Here is a 17,848-nt window from a genome sequence, read left to right on the forward strand (position 1 = left end):
CTCCAATATAGAACTTTAACTTTCAGATCCAATTCACACTTTTCCATCACTATTTTGAAACTATTAGAATTATGGTCATTGGCTTCAAAGAGCTCTCCCACTGACAACTCAGTGTCCTGCCCTGCCTTATTTCCCCAAGAGGAAGTCAGGTTTTATTCCTTCTGCAGTAGGTGCATCAACATGCTGAATCAGAAAATTTTCTTGTAGACACTTAACAAATGATTTGCTGGGCAGGTTGTCAATGTTCACTTTATTCAACATTTTGCTCATTCAAAGTTTCAAGTTTTCTTACTTCTTTTTCATGGATTAGATCCTTTCAGTGATAGACTGCTTTCCTGTTCTCCATCGCTTCAAATTTAAAAATTCTCATCCTCAGGTTAGACTCCTTCCTCTTTCTAAATTCTTTCATATTCATAGTCAATTGCTGTCGCCTGCCTCATATGTTTGCTCCCTTTGTCCCACCTTGATGTTCTTGCTTCCAGCTTCCTAGGTCTCCTCAAAACTTAGAATTTCCTTCCTAAATCTTTCCTCACTAGTCAATTTCCTCCTATAAAAACATTTTTATAATTATCCTTCATGATCATTCCTAACATATAAACGCAATTTGATTTTATTCTTCTTGCAATTGGCAAACATCGCTCTATAGAGATTGTTTACATCATGTAGAATTATGATTATGTACAAATATACAATTGGGTCAGCATACTAAATTCGATATTTTGGTATTTCATCACTCTTGCCAGTTTATACAAGTCATGTTAAGTTTATTGTTGACTTGCGTGCAAGTTTTTAAACGATTAGCTAAAAGTATTTGACACTTACATATATCAAAAATATGGCAAGATTAACAGTGATGTGTACCATATTTAAGAAAAATAGTTCCCTGTAATTCGAAAACACACATTTCAACTACCTTCGCCATATGACATCTTTCATGAAGGTTACAAAATCCTTTCTTGACCACTACTCAGTCTGCCTGAAGTCAAAGTCATCAGAAGCTTTATGTATTTCAGCACAGAGATTAAATAAAATTATTTAATGAATTCAACAATTTTCAACGGGATCCCCTTCCTGATTTGATATTAGAAACGGCAACAATTGACTACAAAAATTTTACTTTCCCAGAACAACTGTTAGGAACACCAGATATTCTGCCCTCACTTTTGAGCAGGCTTTAAAAATAAATTCTAAATCGACCACCATAATTTGCTCTGGCAGATCAAATTAAAAGTTGCTCAAGTAAACACAGTTGTAAAAATATGCTGAAAGTAAGCCTCTCGCATCACGTTTGCTCATTTTCATTTCGTTCTTTTTTCTAATACAAACAAAAAGCAATGTTTACAGTTCATTCCCAGCTTAAGCTCTGGTTGCAGTATTGAATTAAAAGTTGGAGAATCCAAATTCAAAGATATTATGAAGATAAAATGTACCATCTTTACATTAGTGGAAGTGGAAGTGAAGCTAATTCTTTTTTCCTTCTATTACTCACTGTCTGAAGGCAACTTACAGATGTTTGGCTTTCAAGTCTTGTAGGGGAAAAAAAATTCAGTATACAAATTGCATTCGAATCAAAGAACATTCAGAACTATGGGAAATATTACTGCAGTTCAGTCTGATAGTGCGCATTAATTGTGGCATTTATACATGCATGAAGGTTTCTGAATTGCAAACAACATCAACAGCAACAAAATCCCAACTTCAACTTATACGCTGCAATTTATGACGCCACAGCACTTGCAATCCTACATTATCAGTCAAAAAGAACTACTTTTCAATATTCCCTTTAAATTTCCCATTTGTACAATGTCTTGCACTAAATAAAATTCAGTGACATTTGGCAAGTAAAAATATTTATGTTTTCATTCATGGCTCATGTTTTGCTGGGAAGCAAATTAAAAGCTCTGGAGGGAAATATGAGATCTCATGTAAGACTTGTACAGCTTTAAACTTCATATGTGGATACATATTTCAGAATAAATAAATTCAGTGCATTCTTCATACCTTGGAATATTAGCTAAATAGGAGATAAGTCGCCGAAGATCTTCTTGTCTTATTCTGTCATGGTTGCTACGTGCTGGAAATGTCAAGACAGGACCTCCACGCTTATCTCGCCCACCTAAGAAAAAAAATCCAAGGACAACTAAACAAAGACAAGCAAGTAATAAAAAGTCTTCTCTGAAAAACGTAATGAGTTTCCTTATTAGTTTACATGGAAGTAAATTGGTCTCTAAAATACAGGATACTTACATATGGCACAAGAGAACAGTAAATAATAGTCATATTCAGTGTAATTTTGCTGTGGTAATGTCATTGGACTAGTAATACAGAATTCCAGGCCAATGTTCTGGGTGAGAGTGTTCAAATCCCACCATAGCAGATGTTAAAATTTATAAAATTACGTTTTAAGATATTAAATAGCGACCTTGTAACCAATGTCCATTGTTGTAAGATCACACCTGGTTCAGTAATGTCTCTTAGGAAAAGTAATCTGCCCTTCTAACCTGGTCTTGCCTACATGTGACTCCAGACTCTCAGCAATGCAGTTGAGTCTTAACTGATCTTTGTACAACACAGGATGGGCATAAATGCTGGCCGAGCCAACAATGCCTACATTGCATAAATAAATGAATAGAAGTAATATCGATAACTTTAACAGCTATGTCATCTTGAGATCGACGTGCATTAAGTTTCCAAGCAACTGTTTGTCCACACAGTTTAAAGGGAACATTAAATGGAAATTCCTGTTGCCTCCTCCAAACTAAGTATCTGACATCTACACAGAATCACTCATCTCAAAACTGTTGCGAAGGTCAACCTCATGCCAATCTTAAAAAGAGATGGTCCAACATTCCGTAGCATCAAACATGGCTCAAATGAAAATTGCTCATTGTGTATGTGTGCATGTGCGAGCATGTGTATTCAGTCTCACAATGTGATAGCTTCCAAATCCTCAAGTATACGGGTACAAACTCAGTCAAGCCACACTTATCGGTTTTTCTATTTCTTTCTCCACAAATGCTACCTGACATCCTGAGAATTGTGATAAGAGATGTCACAATCATTATCATTCAGATGGTGGGATTTTTAAAGTAGGGTTAGATGTGTGGCTTTAATTCTGTGAAGGCAACTTCTTTTTTGAAAATGAGTCAGAACAAATTTTGAACAGTGAACTAGAAACACCATTTTCAGGAAGATTAGTGATTCAGTTCAATGTCTAGTAGGCCACATGTATGGTTAATGGAGGTAATGTCTACTACTGAGTACATGACAAATAAAAAAACAGACCAAAAGGTCAGCAGTTCAGCCCATGACTGCAGTTCACAAGAATTAGGGGTTCAGTTCAGAAGGCAGAACAGCTTCAGCCTAGCATCCTGTTTTCAGTTTAGGGGAACCAGTCACCCTAGGTGAAGCGGTTTTAGTTTGTGAAACTTCCAAACTAGGAGAGTTTGCTTCGAAGTCTTCATGTTGTTAGAACAAAAAAGAGCTTTAGAATATCAGTTTCAAACTTTTTCAAATCTGGAGTCGTAAAAATCTTAGCAGCTCAGGAAGAAAAACAGAGAACAGTCAGTTTAGTAAGAAACTAAACAGTTTAAATAGGGATGACACTTCTCCAGGATTGAGAAACCATAAGGAAGGACTTTTCTAAACAATAGAACTGTTGTAGAATTTTGCTTTGATGTGATACAATATCTGACTTTGTCTAATTTTAGTCATCAATTTTATGTTATTGCAAATGTTACCTTTAGACATAATTTTGTTTGATCAAAATAGATCAATTTAATTGGTTTCTGTGGGTTATAAAGCTATTAAGCTGTTTATTAAGACACAGCTGTGATTACATAAGCCTGCATTGAAAAGATTTGTAGCTCAGGTTGAGGTTCTGGATGTGAGTTTGCTCGCTGAGCTGGAAGGTTAGTTTTCAGACGTTTCGTCACCATTCTAGGTAACATCATCGGTGAGCCTCCGACGAAGCGCTGGTGTTATGTCCCGCTTTCTATTTAATCTATTTAGGTTTCCTTGGCTTGGTGATGTCTGCATAAACCTGCAGATATCAGAATTATACAATCCCTAAAAGCACTGACTGGGACCACTCAACCCATCGAGCCTAAACCGACCCTCTAAGTGGCATCCCATCCTATCCCTGTAACCCTATAACACTACATTAGCCATGGATAATCCTCCCAGACCGCACATGCTTGGACACTATTAGGCATTTTAGCATGGCCAATCCACCTAATTTGTACATTTTTGGACCGGAGAAAACAGGAGCATCCACTGGAAACCCATGCAGACATGGGGAGAACTTGCAAACCCCCACAGACACAGAGTCACCTGAGGCTGGAATCCATAAATGTTAGGTAAATCAAATCAGTAACAACACCATACAGGAGAAATTCCTCAAGCATGTACAGAATGTTTACTGGATCAAAACCAACTACAGAACAGGCCACTGTAGTCTTAGGTATGATGTAATCAGTAAGAAATAATTGGCAATTCACAGTGAGGGACCCTTTGGGGAAGAGTGACCATAACACGATAGTCTCTATCTTAATAAAGAATTCTAACAAGCTGATTCTGGAAATAGGTTCTTTAATTTAGATTCAGGAACCTGATGGTATGACACGTGCAAGTTAGCTATGATAACTCTCGGCACATTATCTGTATTACAGGTAGCATGGTGGCTCAACTGTTAGCACTGTTGCCTCACATTGCCAGGGACCTGGGTTCAATTCTATCCGCGGAGGACTGTCTGTGTGGATTTCTGCCTGGTGTTCTGGTTTCTGTACACAGTCCAAAGATGTGCAGGTTCGGTAGAATAGTCATGCTAAATTGCCCATAGTAACCAGTGATGTATAGTTTGGTGGGCTAGCCATGGAAAATGTACAGTTGCAGAGATTGAGTAGGAAGGTGGGTTTTGGGTGGAATATTCTTCAGTGGGTCAGTGAAGACTCAATGGGCCAAATGGCCTGCTTCCAGACTATAGAGATTCTAGGATTCTATAAAGGTATGATGGTGGATAGGCAATAGCAAACAATTAAACAGTATGAGGACAAACGACAACAATTGTTTATCTGGCACATAAAGAAAACAGGAAACGGTGGCGCAACCATTGCTAACAGGGAAATGAGGACCCAAACTGATCAAAAAAAAGCTACAGACCTAAGGATAGGGAGCAGTTTAGATTTTAGCAAAGGAGGGCAAACGCATTGATTAAGAGGCAGAAAATAGAGTATGAGAATAAGCTTGCTGGAACATACAGATGGATTATAAAAGCTTCTCTAAGTATGCAACAAGAAAAAGATGAGTGAAGATAAATATAGGTCTCTCAAGTTATAAGCAGGTGAACTGATAATGAGGAACAAAGAGATAGTAGGCTAATGAAACACAGATCTTGGTTCTCTTTAGACTTGAGGATTAGAAACTAATGTCTTAGAAACTAATGTCTCAAAAACATTGTGGGGAGGGGGCACAAAACCTAGTGAGGGAGAGAAAGGAAAGAATGGTCTTGAGAACAATAATAGGCCTAAAAGGTCGATAAATCTGCAGGCCAGATAAATTACATCCCAGAGAATTTAAGCAAGTGGCCCTAGAAACAACGGATGCATTGATAGTCATCTTCCAAAATTCTACAGGCTTCAGAAGAGTTCCCTTGGATTGCTGTATAGCTTTAAAAAAAGCAGTGAGAAACAGGCAATGGCAGACTTTGGCACTGGGGAGATACTAGAATCCATTATGAAAGATTTAGTAACAGACCTTGGATAACAGTGTCAAGAACAGACAGGGACAACATGGATTTACAAAACGGAAATCATGCGTGACAAGTCTATAGGACATTTGAGTTTGTAACGAGTAGAGCTGATAGTGTAGACTGAGCGCATGTAGTTTATTTGTATGTTCAGAAGGCATTTAATCCCACATAAGAGATTAAAGTAAAATTATAGCACATGAAATTGGGGGTAATGAAATTACATGAACTGTTTGGTAGCCAGGAAACAAATTTGAGGAATAAATTAGTATTTTTCTCAGTGGCAGGCACGTCTGGTGAGAAATCAGAGATCAGTGCTTGTTCTTCAGCAGTTATTCACAATATGCTTTAATGATTTAAATGAGGGAAAAAAAGTTTAATAACTCCACGTCTGTAGATAATACAAAGTGTCAATGTAATGGGAGGGTGTATTGTGAGGATGATGTAGAGATAGTCCAGTGTGATTTGGACAAGTTGGGTGCAAAGGCAAAATACATGGCAGGTGAAGTATAATCTGTGTAATCTGTAATATGTTGGTGAGGAAGGTAGATTATTACTTGAAAGGAGAGAGATTGGGAAACAGGGAAGTGAAATAAGGCCTGGATGTTCTGGTGAAACAGTTGCTGAAAGTAAGCACGCAGGTGTTAGCAGACAGTGAAGAAGGCAAATGGTATGCTGGATTTCATAGCAAGAGGATTTGAGTACAACAGCAAGGACACTTTGCTGAATTTTATAGGGCTCTGGTGAGACCATACCTACAACATTATGTGTAGTTTTGGTTTCTTCATCTGAAGGAGGATAGAAACATAGTACATAAGTGCAGGAGTAAGCCATTCAGCCCTTCCAACCTTTTCCACCATTCAATACAAATCATGGCTGATCACTCAATCTCAGTATCCCATTTCCACCCTCTTCCCCCTTTGGGTGCAAGAATCACGTGTTGAATATATCTAACAAACTGGACCCAACAGCTTCCTGTGGGATAGAATTCCACAGGTTCACAATGCTGAGTGAAGACACTCTTCCTCATCGTAGTCCTGAATGGCTTACCCTTTATTGGAGGCTCTGATGATCGAAGAAGCTCAAAGCTTTACTAGATTAATTCCCAGAATGGCTGGGCTGATGTATAGAAAGACTGGATTGGTCAGGACTATGTTCACTCGAGTTTAGAAGAATGAGGAGGGTGGGGCCTCATAGAAGCCTACTGTTTCAGGACTAAACAAAGGTAAACACAGATCGAATGTTAAAGTCATACAGATCTACAGCACAGAAAAATGGCCCATCAGTTCAGGCCAGTCAAAAACAACCACCTAATCCCATTTTACATTACTTGGCCCTGTAGGCTTTGGCATTGCAAGTGCACATCTAACTATTTGTTAAATGGTTTCTGTCTCTACCTCATTTGCAGGCACAAAGTTCCAGGTTTACAGCATCCTCTGGGTCAAAAAGGTCTTCCTTTGCATCTCCTCCAAATCTTCTGCCCTTTACTTAAACCTATGTTTAAAAATCTATGGTTTCGACTAAAGTTGAACTGGTATGGACACTATGTCAGAAGGCACGAGAGAGTGACAAAAGGTTGCAACACCTCACCCATTATCTTTGGGATGCTTTCGGTAATCAGTTAGGTCAGTCACCAAGGTTGCTACAGTGTGCTTCAAAATGAGAACAGGGATACAGGTTTAATCCTCATACTGGCCGGGACAGATCATGCAGGCCCACCTCCTCATATGGGCCCACACTCACAAAGTGGTGACCCTCAAATGATATATAACCAAGCTCTTTCTCTTTCTTTAGAGGAGATATCCATGGTATTTATGGATTACGGCGAATTATATTTAATTTCCTTAGGTAATTAAAAGTACTATACAGTGCAATGTCATAGTAAAGGATGCCTTTCACAGTTTAACAGACAATGCATTTCTTGAGTATAAACTTCACTTTTCACTCTCATGTATCTGAACTAGGTACATCTAATGCTAATATTATTAGTAACTACAAAAAAATTCATCCACCAACTTCTTATAGACTGGAAATGTGTGTTATTGGGATTATTTCTGCAAACATTTTCTAACAAGAGTATAGCATTCACAGTTTTCTAGTCTTCTAACCCTTGTATTTAAGTCTTACATTTAAAGTTGGAGCAAATTATAGCAGATGCTGGAATCTGTACTGAAAATAGAAAATGCTGGAAATCCCAGTGGGTCAGGCAGCATTCTGTAGAGAGACAGCAAGCTAATGTTTCGAGTCTAAATGACTCTTCATCAGAGCAGTTATTTCGAGCATTGTCAGTTATACTTAAAGTCCCTTCTATAGAAGATGGGTGAAAGATTATGACCAGTGCTTCCATAATTTTCAGCCCAACATTCCTCAATATCATAGAACATAGAACATTACAGCACAGTACAGGCCCTTCGGCCCTCGATGTTGTGCTGACCTGTCATACCGATCTGAAGCCCATCTAACCTATACTATTCCATGTACGTCCATATGCTTGTCTAGTTATGATTGAGGATAGAGGCAACAAGGACATGAGGAAAAAAAAGCCTTTCCACAGAGCGAGTGGTTAGGATGGGAATACATAATTTAAGCATGTGGTGGACACATAAAAACATACAAAATAGGATCAGAGCCGCGTCATTAAATCCTACACAAAGCGGGGTCGTGAATTAGCTCTGGCAAATACAGTTAAGGAGAATCCAAAACCATAAAAAGGACAAAAGAGTAAATAGAAAGAGTATAGGGCCCCTTGAAGATCAGTACAACTGCTTATGTGTGGAATTGCAGGAGATGGCGGAAGATACTAAATGAGTGTTTTGATTCAGTGTTTACTGTGGAGAAGGATATGGAAGCTACAGAAACAGTGACATCAAGAAATATGACACTATTACTGAGGTGGTGGTTCAACATGTTTTAAAACTCAATGGTGCATAAATACCCAGAACCTGATCTGATTATCCTAGACTCTGTGGGAAGCAGGGAAGTGATTGCTGATCCCCTTGCTGAGATGTGTGTCATCAATAGCAGCAGGTGCGGTGCCAGAACATTGGAGGTTGGCTAACATGGTGCCACTATTTAGGAACGGCGGTAAGGAAAAGCCAGGGAGCTATAGACCAGCCAGCCAATAACATCATTTTTTTTTGGCAGGGGGAAGAAGTGTTAGATCCTGAGGGTCAGGATTCACATCTATTTTGAAAGGCAAGGACTGCTTAGGGACAGTGAGCATGGCTTTATGCATGAGAAATCATGACTCACGAACTTGAGTTTTTAGACGAACCAACGAAGGAGATTCATGAAGGCAGAGCGGTGGACATATCATCGAGACAGAGCTTTATAGCAGGGAAACAGATCCTTCAATCCAACTTGCCCAGACTGATGAGATTTCCTAAATTAATCTAGTACCACATGCAAGCTTTTGGTCCATTTCTCTGTACACCCTTTCTACTCAAAAACCCATCCAGGTGCCTTTGAAATATTGTAACTGTACCAGCTTTCATCAATTCCTCTGGCAACACATTCTATATATGCACCACACTACGTGAAAAAGTTAGAACACAGAACATAGAACAGTACAGCACAGTACAGGCCCTTTGGCCCATGACGTTCTGCTGATCTATTGTATTACTAAGATCAAACTAACCTGCATACCCTACATTTTACTATCCTTCATGTGCCTGTCCAAGAGTTGCTTAAAAGCCTCTAATGTATCTGACTCCACTACCACTGCCGGCAGCACATTCCACATGCCCACCAATCTCTGTAAAGAACCTACCTCCAACATCTCGCCTATACCTTCTTCCAATCACTTTACAATAATGCCCCTTCGAAATAGTCATTTCTTCCCTGGGAAAAAATCTCTGACTATCCACGCTAACTATGCCTCTCATCAAATTGTACACCTCTATCAAGTCACCTCTCATCCTCTTTCACTCCAAAGAGAAAAGCCCATACTCCGTCAACCTTTCCTCATAAGTCCTGCCCTTCAGTCCAGGCAGCATCCTGGTAAATCCTCTCGAAAGCTTCCACATCGTTCCTATAATGAGGTGACCAGAACTGAACACAATAGTCTAAGTGTGGCCCAACTAGAGCTTTATAGAGCTGTAGCATACCTCATCGCTCTTAATCTCAATTCCCCTGCCAACGAAAACTAACACACCATACACCCTTCTTAACAATCCTATCAACTTGGGTAGCAACTATGAGGGATCTATGGACCTGGATCCCAAGATCATTCTGTTCCTCCACACTAGCAAGAATCCTGCCATTAACCCTCTATTCTGCATCCAAATTTGACCTTCCAAAATGAATCACTTCACACTTTTCTGGGTTGAATTCCATCTTTCATTTCTATCGATGTCCTGTTGCAACCTACAACAGCCCTCCACTAACCTTCGTGTCATTAGCCAACTTACTAACCCAACCTTCCACTTCCTCAACCAAGTCATTTATAAAGATCATAAACAACAAAGGTCCCTGAGCAGATCCCTGCGGAACACCACTGGTCATCAAGCTCCAGGCTGAATATTTTCTATCTACTACCACTCTCTGTCTTCTATTGGCAGCCAGTTTTGTATCCAGCCAAACATGCCCGAATCCCATGCCTCTTTACTTTCTGAACAAGCCTACCATGGACAACCTTATCAAATGATTTGCTAAAATCCATATACACCACATCCACATCAATGTTTTTTGTCACATCCTCAAATAATTCAATAAGGCTCGTGAGGCACGACCTGCCCCTCACAAAGCCATGCTGCCTAGTTCTAATCAAATTGCGCTTTTCCAAATAATCATAAATACTACCTCCCAGAATCCTCTCCAATAATTTGCCCACCACAGAAGACAGACTGACTGGTCTATAATTCCCAGGAATTATACTTCCCGTTGCCTGTTAGGTCCTTTTGAAATCCTTCCCCTCTCTTCTTACACCTACGTCCTCTAGTTTTGGACTCCCCTACCCTAAGGAAAAGACTACGGCTATTCGCCCTATCCATGCCCCTCATGAATTTGTAAACCTCCGTAAGGTCACCCCTTCGCCTCTGACGCTCCAGGGAAAACAGCCTCAGCTTATTCAGCCTGTCCTTATAGCTCAAACCCTTGCAAAATCCTTGTAAATCTTTTCTGAATCCTTTCAGGATTCACAACATCCTCCTGTAGAAGGGATATCAGAATTGCATGCAATATTCTAAAAGTGGTCTAACTAAAGTCCTCCCAACTCCTATGTTCGATGCACTGAAAAGGCAAGCATACTTTCTTCACTATCCTGACTACCTGCAACTTCACTTTCAAGGAGCTATAAACCTGCACTCCAAACTCACTTTGTTCAGCTACACTCCCCAGGTCCTTACCATTAAAATATCTAAGTCCTGCCCTGAATTGTCTTTCCAAAATGCAGCACCTCACACTTATCTAAATTCAACTCCATCTGCCACTCCTTGGCCCATCTGATAAAGATCCCATTGTACTCTGAGGTAACCTTCTTAGCCGTCCATTACATCTCCAATTTTGGCGTTAACTTCAAACTTACTAACCATATCTCCTACGTTCACATTCAGATCATTTATATAAATGACAAAAAACAGTGAAGCCAGCACTGATCCTTGGGGCATAAAATAGATGGATGCCAATGTGAATTCTTTAAAAAATTTAAAATTCAAACTAGTTTGGTTTACCCGAAAGGAATGCAACCTTCTCCTTCAGAATGGGCAAAACTTCTGTCGCCTTCATCTCATCATTTTTGCGAAAACCTGGAAAGGAATGACAAATAAAACTACTCAATCATATTTTCCTCAATACAAAATAAAAAATTTTATTATTACAATTGGGATTATTTGTCATTTTGTATGAGAATATTTAGTAACTGTTAACACTTGCAGAAGCATTGTTAAAACAATGTCACATCTGAAAAGAGATATTTTTTCTACCACAAAAATTATAGAAATCCAGATTAATATCATAACTAATACCTAGATTATAGTCAATCATGTCCGACAAAAGTCTTACGTTTAAATTTCGTGGAACAATTGTCATTGACAATTCTGCAACTTGCACCCTACATTCTGCCAGGTCGTCTAAAGATATATTTTCCCTCAAGAAAACACCTATTTGCTAATTACAGAAATATTAAAAGCTGATGAAATGTCTGCTGGAACTTTTTCGAAGAAAAATTAGCAAAGCAAAGGGCAGTCCTATAGCAAATTAGTCTACAGAAATAGTCATGAAGGAAAAATAGATGGCAGACAAATTAAATAGATATTGTGCAACACAGTCTCATCAGTGGCGATGTTCAAGTATCGTCGCAGGAACAGGCTAACTTTACAGTCCAAGAATATTTACTACGCTGCACGCATTCATTGGGTGGCTACTGCACCAGAATTAAAAGCAAGAACTGAAAGGGAGTGAAGAACTCAAGAAAATTACAAATGCCAAGGAAGTGGCACTACATTTACTGTTAGAACAACATGCTGACATGACCCCCAGATGGATGGATTTCTTCCTTGGGTCTTAAAAGTAGCTGATGAGATACGTGGTGCACTTGTTTTAATTTTTCCAAAACCCATGAGATTCAAGCAAAGTTCCTCTAGATTGGAAAATAGCTCACTTAGCTACCTTATTCAAAAAGTGAAGGAGGCAGAAAGCATAAAACTATAAGCCTGTTAGCTTAACATCTGTCACAGGGAAAATGTCACGAGTAATTAAAGACATTAATAACAGGGTATGTTCAAAGTAATTAGGCAGTCAACGTGGTTTTGTCAAGTCTAACTCACATTGCAGTTCTTTAAAGAAGTAACTTCTGTTGTGAATAAAGGAGAACCAGTGGATGTATTGCACTCGGATTTCCATAAAGCATCTGATAAGGTACCACATCTTAAGTTATTACAGAAAATAAAAGCTATGGTGAAAGAACTAACATAGTGGCATGGACAGAAGTTTGGCTGGCTATCAGGAATCAGAGGAGGAACAGAGTCATATAGTATATGAGGAGAGATTGACTAGACTGGGATTGTTCTCACTGCAGTTCAGACGAATGAGGGGAGAATCTCATAGGAGGCTTAGAAAATTTTAACAGGAGTGGACAGGGTAGATGCAGGGAGGATGCTCCCGATGGTAGGCATGTCCACAACCAGGGGTCACAGTTCAAGGATTCAGGGCAGATCGTATAGGATGGAGAAGAGGAGAAATTTCTTTATCCAAAGAATGGTGAGCCTGTGGAATTCATTACAACAAGAAGTAGTTGATGTCAAAACACTGACTGTATTCAAGAGGCAACTAGATATAATTGGGCCGAAAGGGATTAAAGGTAATGGGGAGAATGCAGGATTAGGTACTGAGTTGGACGATCAGCCACGATCATGAAGAATGGTAGAGCACGCTTGAAGGGCTAAATGGTCTCCTCCTGTTCTTATCTTCTGTGTTTCTACGGACAGAAACAGACCCTTCAGTCCGACCAGTCCATGCCAAAAATAATCCCAAAGTAAACCAGTCCCACCTGCCTGCTCCTGGCCCTATCCCTCCAAAACTTTCCCATTCATATACTAGCTGAATGTCTTTTGGACATGGTAATTGTACCCACATCCACCACCTCCTCAAGAAGTTCATTTCATATGTGAACCACCCTCTGTGCACAACATGTGCCCCAAATGCCTTTTATAAATTTTTCTCCTCTCACCTGAAAAATGCAGAAGCTAGTCTTGAAATCCCCCATCCGAGAGAAAAGACAACTACCATTAACTCTCTCTATACCCCTCATTATTTTATAAATTTCTATAAGATCACCTTTCAGCCTCCTATGGAGAACTATGATTGACTTAAAGTCACTCATTTTAAATTCACAATTTGCAGGATCACAGCTTCAGGTTAAGGCTTACTGATCACTACTGACCTTGAGCAAAATGCAGATGAAACATTCTAAGGAAATGTCACAGGTAGAAGGTTAGTTTTAAAATTTTAAACTGGCATGGGTTTAAAAGCAACAAGGCTCAATTTTTACTGAGAGGACAATGCTAGAATTTGTTTTGTTTCGAATTTCCAATGCCTGCAGCATTTTGTTTTTATTATTAAAGCTAGAATTTATATGGCAAATAAAGACCCTTTTTTCCTCTACCTGCATGGAACTGAAATACACAAAGAATTTTTAAAACGGCAAAGTTCGGTCATTGCAGAAGGCAGTTAAGAGTTAACCACATTGCCTGCAATCTACTCACATGTAGGTAGACAAGGTAAGCATTTGCTTATCCCTAAAGGATATCAGTGAACTACACAGGTTTTTACAACAATCATAATTAAATTTCACTAGCTGCATGGCAGGATTTGACTCCATGTCCACTGAGCACCAGCCAAGGTGACCAGTCTGATGACATTACTATTCTATTTAAAAGCCAGGACTGAATCTGCCCCCAAGCCCACCATGTCCACCTGAAGTCTACCATTACCGTGCTAGTTCATATCATCTCAGGCTTTGTATCATCATGCACATTTTTAAATTGTGTCCTGTACACTGACATGCAAGACATGAAAATGCATGAAAATAATCCAATGCTTCTTGGCACTCAACCAACTAGGTAAGAATCCCCATTCTCACAAGGGTTCCAAATGTGCTAGCAAACTTATCACGTGGCAATTTATCAACTGCTTTATGGGAATTCATACTCATAACATCAATTATCTTAGCCTCATTAACCTCAACAGTACCCTGCTACCTCAAAAAAACTCAAGCATGCTTGTTAAAATTGATATCCCTTTACCAGCTCTGGCATCTTAAAAGTGATTTATGTATTTCAGCTCAGTGCAGGTAGAGAAAAAAAATTTATATCTGGAGTTAAATTAATATCAATTTGAAACCTAGTTTTAGTAATAAAGACAAAATGCTGCAGATGTTGGAAACATGAAATAAATTCTAGCATTGTCTGGTGAGCAAAAATTTGAGTCCTACTCCTTTTAAAACAACTCCAGTTAAAATTATAAAACTAACCATTCTAGCTGTGAAATATACTTTCAATGTTTTACCTGCATTTTGCTCAAGGTGGAGAGTGATCAGTAAGGCTTCACCTAAACCTATAATCCCGGAAATTGTGATTTTACCTCAAACAACTTTAAGTAGGTCATAGTTTTCCACCAGAATCAATTCTTAAAGCTAAATTTAGTTTTCTTCGTACACTCATCATCTGGGAAAAAACAATGGCTATGAAAGAAATACTTATTAAATGAGGAGAAAATAATGCATCTGTGGGGCAACAGCAGGAGTGGGACCACATTTAGTTAGATACCTGTTACAGAGAACCACTGCAAGCTTGATAGATGAAATATCTTCCTTCTGCATTGCATAATTTGAAAATCATATAAGGAAAGACACTGATGACTAGTCTTCTGACCCTTACCATCGACTCCAGTGAAAACTGTGTCATATTTTTACTTGCAAGATTCAAAAACATTGCTCATAAAGTGTTTTCTCGCATAAAGAAAACTAAAATGCAACACAAAGTTGGAAAGACAGTCCCCAAAGAATAAGCAAAGTTAAATCGAAATGGCATTAAATGGGCAGTTTAAAGCACGTAACAAAGCAGAAAGTACGGGAAGTGCTTCAATTACCAGGCAGTGTTCAATGATTACAACTCCCCAAAAAGACTTATGTAGTTGTTCTCTTGTCAGCACACAACCTTAAATGAGCAACCATTAATCAATCCAGCCACACAGGGCTCAATTCCTGATCCAGAGTTATAGCACAATGGAAACAGCATGTTCTAATTTTTTCCACTGATCTGAAGGATCAGTCACAAGGGGAAAAAAAATTACTTCAGGGCACTTGATACTCTGAATCCCAAATTGAAATATCGTATTTATAACCTAATCACATCTTATTATAAGTACAAATCTACCAGCTATTTTAATTAAGTTATTTTGAAGCACTTGGGCCTCTGATGAAATGCATATTCATAAATGACAACAGCATCACAGTTGAATAAATTTAAATAATTCCAAATTATTGCTATGGTATTTCTACATCGAACCAAGAGAAACGTTTCGTGTGTAGAATGAACTGCCAGAGGAAGTGGTGGATGCAGATACAGATCAAATGTTTAAAAGATATTTAGATGAGCTTGGAAATGGGAAAGGTTTGGAAATATGTGGGACAAATGCAGGCAAGCCGAACTAGGTTAGTCTGGGATGACAGTCAGCATGGACTGGTTGGTTTCCTCTAATTGTACGAGCATCCACCACTTCCTCTGGTAGATCATTGTATACACACACGACATTCTGCATGAAAAAGTTGTCCCTTAGGGCCCTCTTTAAATCTTTCCCCTCTCACCTTAAAACTACGCCCTATAGTTTTGGACTCCCCCACCCCAGGGAAGATGACCGTGGCTATCTATCCTATCCATGCCCCCTATGAATTCATAAACCTCTATAAGGTTACTCCTCAACCTACAATGCTCCAGGGAAGATAGCCCCAGCCTTTTCAGCCTTTCCCTATAGCTAAAACCCTCCAATGCTGGCAATGTTCTTGTAATCTTTTCTGAACCCTTTCAAGCTTCACAACATCCCTCCTATAGCAGGGAGACCAGAATTGCATGCAGTATTCCAAAAGTGGCCTAACTAATTTACTGTACAGCCATGGCATGACCTCCCAACTCCTATCCTCAATGCACTGAGCAATAAAGGCAAGCATACCAAATGTTTTCTTCACTATCCTATCTTACTTGCAACTCCAGATTCAAGGAACATGAACCTGCAGTCTGAGGTCTTATTGTTAAGCAATATACCACAGGACCTTACCATTAAAGTGTGTTAGTCCCGCCCTGATTTACCTTTCCAAATCACAGCACCCCATATTTTTCTAAAATGAACTCCATCTGCCACTCCTCGGCTCACTGGCTCATTTGATCAAGACCCCGTTGTACTCTCAAGTAACCTACTTTGCTGTCCATTACAGCTCCAATTTTGGCGTCATCTGCAAACTTCCTATGCTCATATCCAAATCATTTATATAAATGACAAAAAGCAGTGGAACCAGCACCGATCCCCATTGGTCACAAGCCTCCAGTCAATGTAAACATCATTATAGAAATGTGCAAGTTATAAATGATGAGAGTTGCAGCGGTCATCCAGTTATGTCATTTCTGAGCAATGGTTATGAAAGCCAAATTCAGATAGACTTCAATACTGTGGAACACATTTAGTTACTACATTTAAATCAGGAACTAATTTATATATATATTTCATGTTTTCAAGCATACTGGGCCAGATCTTCCTGAATAAAAAACTTACTGTTAACGTTGCACTCCACATTCAACATGCAAAATCAGCTAACCATTTCAGCAAAGCAAAAGAGTCACTGTGAATCATGGAAGTTCGAGAACATGACAGTCAAGTAAAAGTGCTCTTGTTCCACATAAACAGCAACTCTCCCTTCAGCAGCCCATTGTTCTTAAACTTGATAGATTTTTATGTTAATTGACCACTAAACTCGTGGCAGAAAGTCATGACTAGTAATGAACAGTGCACATACATTTTAATATTTTGGCAATTGTTAATACAATGCCAATTAAGCCTATCTTGCCCAGAAATTCAACAGTTTAAACTGTGTAATTCATTCCTTCTCAGATTTTAAAAATGTCAAAGTTTGCTTCTTTTTCTTCACACCTTTTCTCTTCATAACTTCTGTCTCAAAGCACTTTTTCCCTATTTCCTTTTGTACATTTGATTTGACTTATTTATTTCTCAATTTGTTTCATTCTATTCCATTCCCTTAAATCTCACTAGTTAGAAAGACAGAACTATTTGAACTATTTGACAGACATAGGGCCCAGGTATGTTTTTGAGCTGAAAGAAAAAAAAACATTTATTTGCACAACTTTTAACTATCCAGGTTCCCTACCTACTGAGACATTTAGTTCCACTGTCATGCCACTCGCAACTCGGCAAAATTCCTCATCCCTTCACATGCAGCCCCAATATAAAGTTGTCTTGATGATGCCTCTGAAGCACTAAATCAGGTAAAAAGGATACTGTTCTTAATTTTTTCAGGTTTAGACTTGAACCAAACTAAGTGATCACATCCAGAGCAAAATCACTGCTTCTACACTTAATACAGCTCTTAAACTAAGA

At 38.9% G+C, this 17,848-nt stretch overlaps 1 protein-coding gene across 5 annotated transcripts in view; it reads right to left on the minus strand.

Moving 5' to 3' along the window:
- The window catches only part of LOC125461125 (triple functional domain protein-like), a 636,773-nt gene that overhangs the window by 482,079 nt on the left and 136,846 nt on the right, over positions 1-17,848 (minus strand). For all 5 annotated transcript variants that reach the window (XR_007249410.2, XM_048549570.2, XM_048549543.2 and 2 more), the window contains exons 2-3: positions 11,416-11,490; positions 2,002-2,116 (exon numbers count right to left, since the gene is read on the minus strand). Coding sequence is in view for 4 of the 5 variants with exons in the window: in XM_048549570.2 (XP_048405527.1) it covers positions 2,002-2,116; positions 11,416-11,490 (190 nt within the window). In the remaining variant the exon portion in view is untranslated. The remainder of the gene's footprint in view (positions 1-2,001; positions 2,117-11,415; positions 11,491-17,848) is intronic.

This window comes from Stegostoma tigrinum, chromosome 2 (genome assembly GCF_030684315.1).
Source record: "Stegostoma tigrinum isolate sSteTig4 chromosome 2, sSteTig4.hap1, whole genome shotgun sequence".
Lineage (NCBI taxonomy): Eukaryota > Metazoa > Chordata > Chondrichthyes > Orectolobiformes > Stegostomatidae > Stegostoma > Stegostoma tigrinum.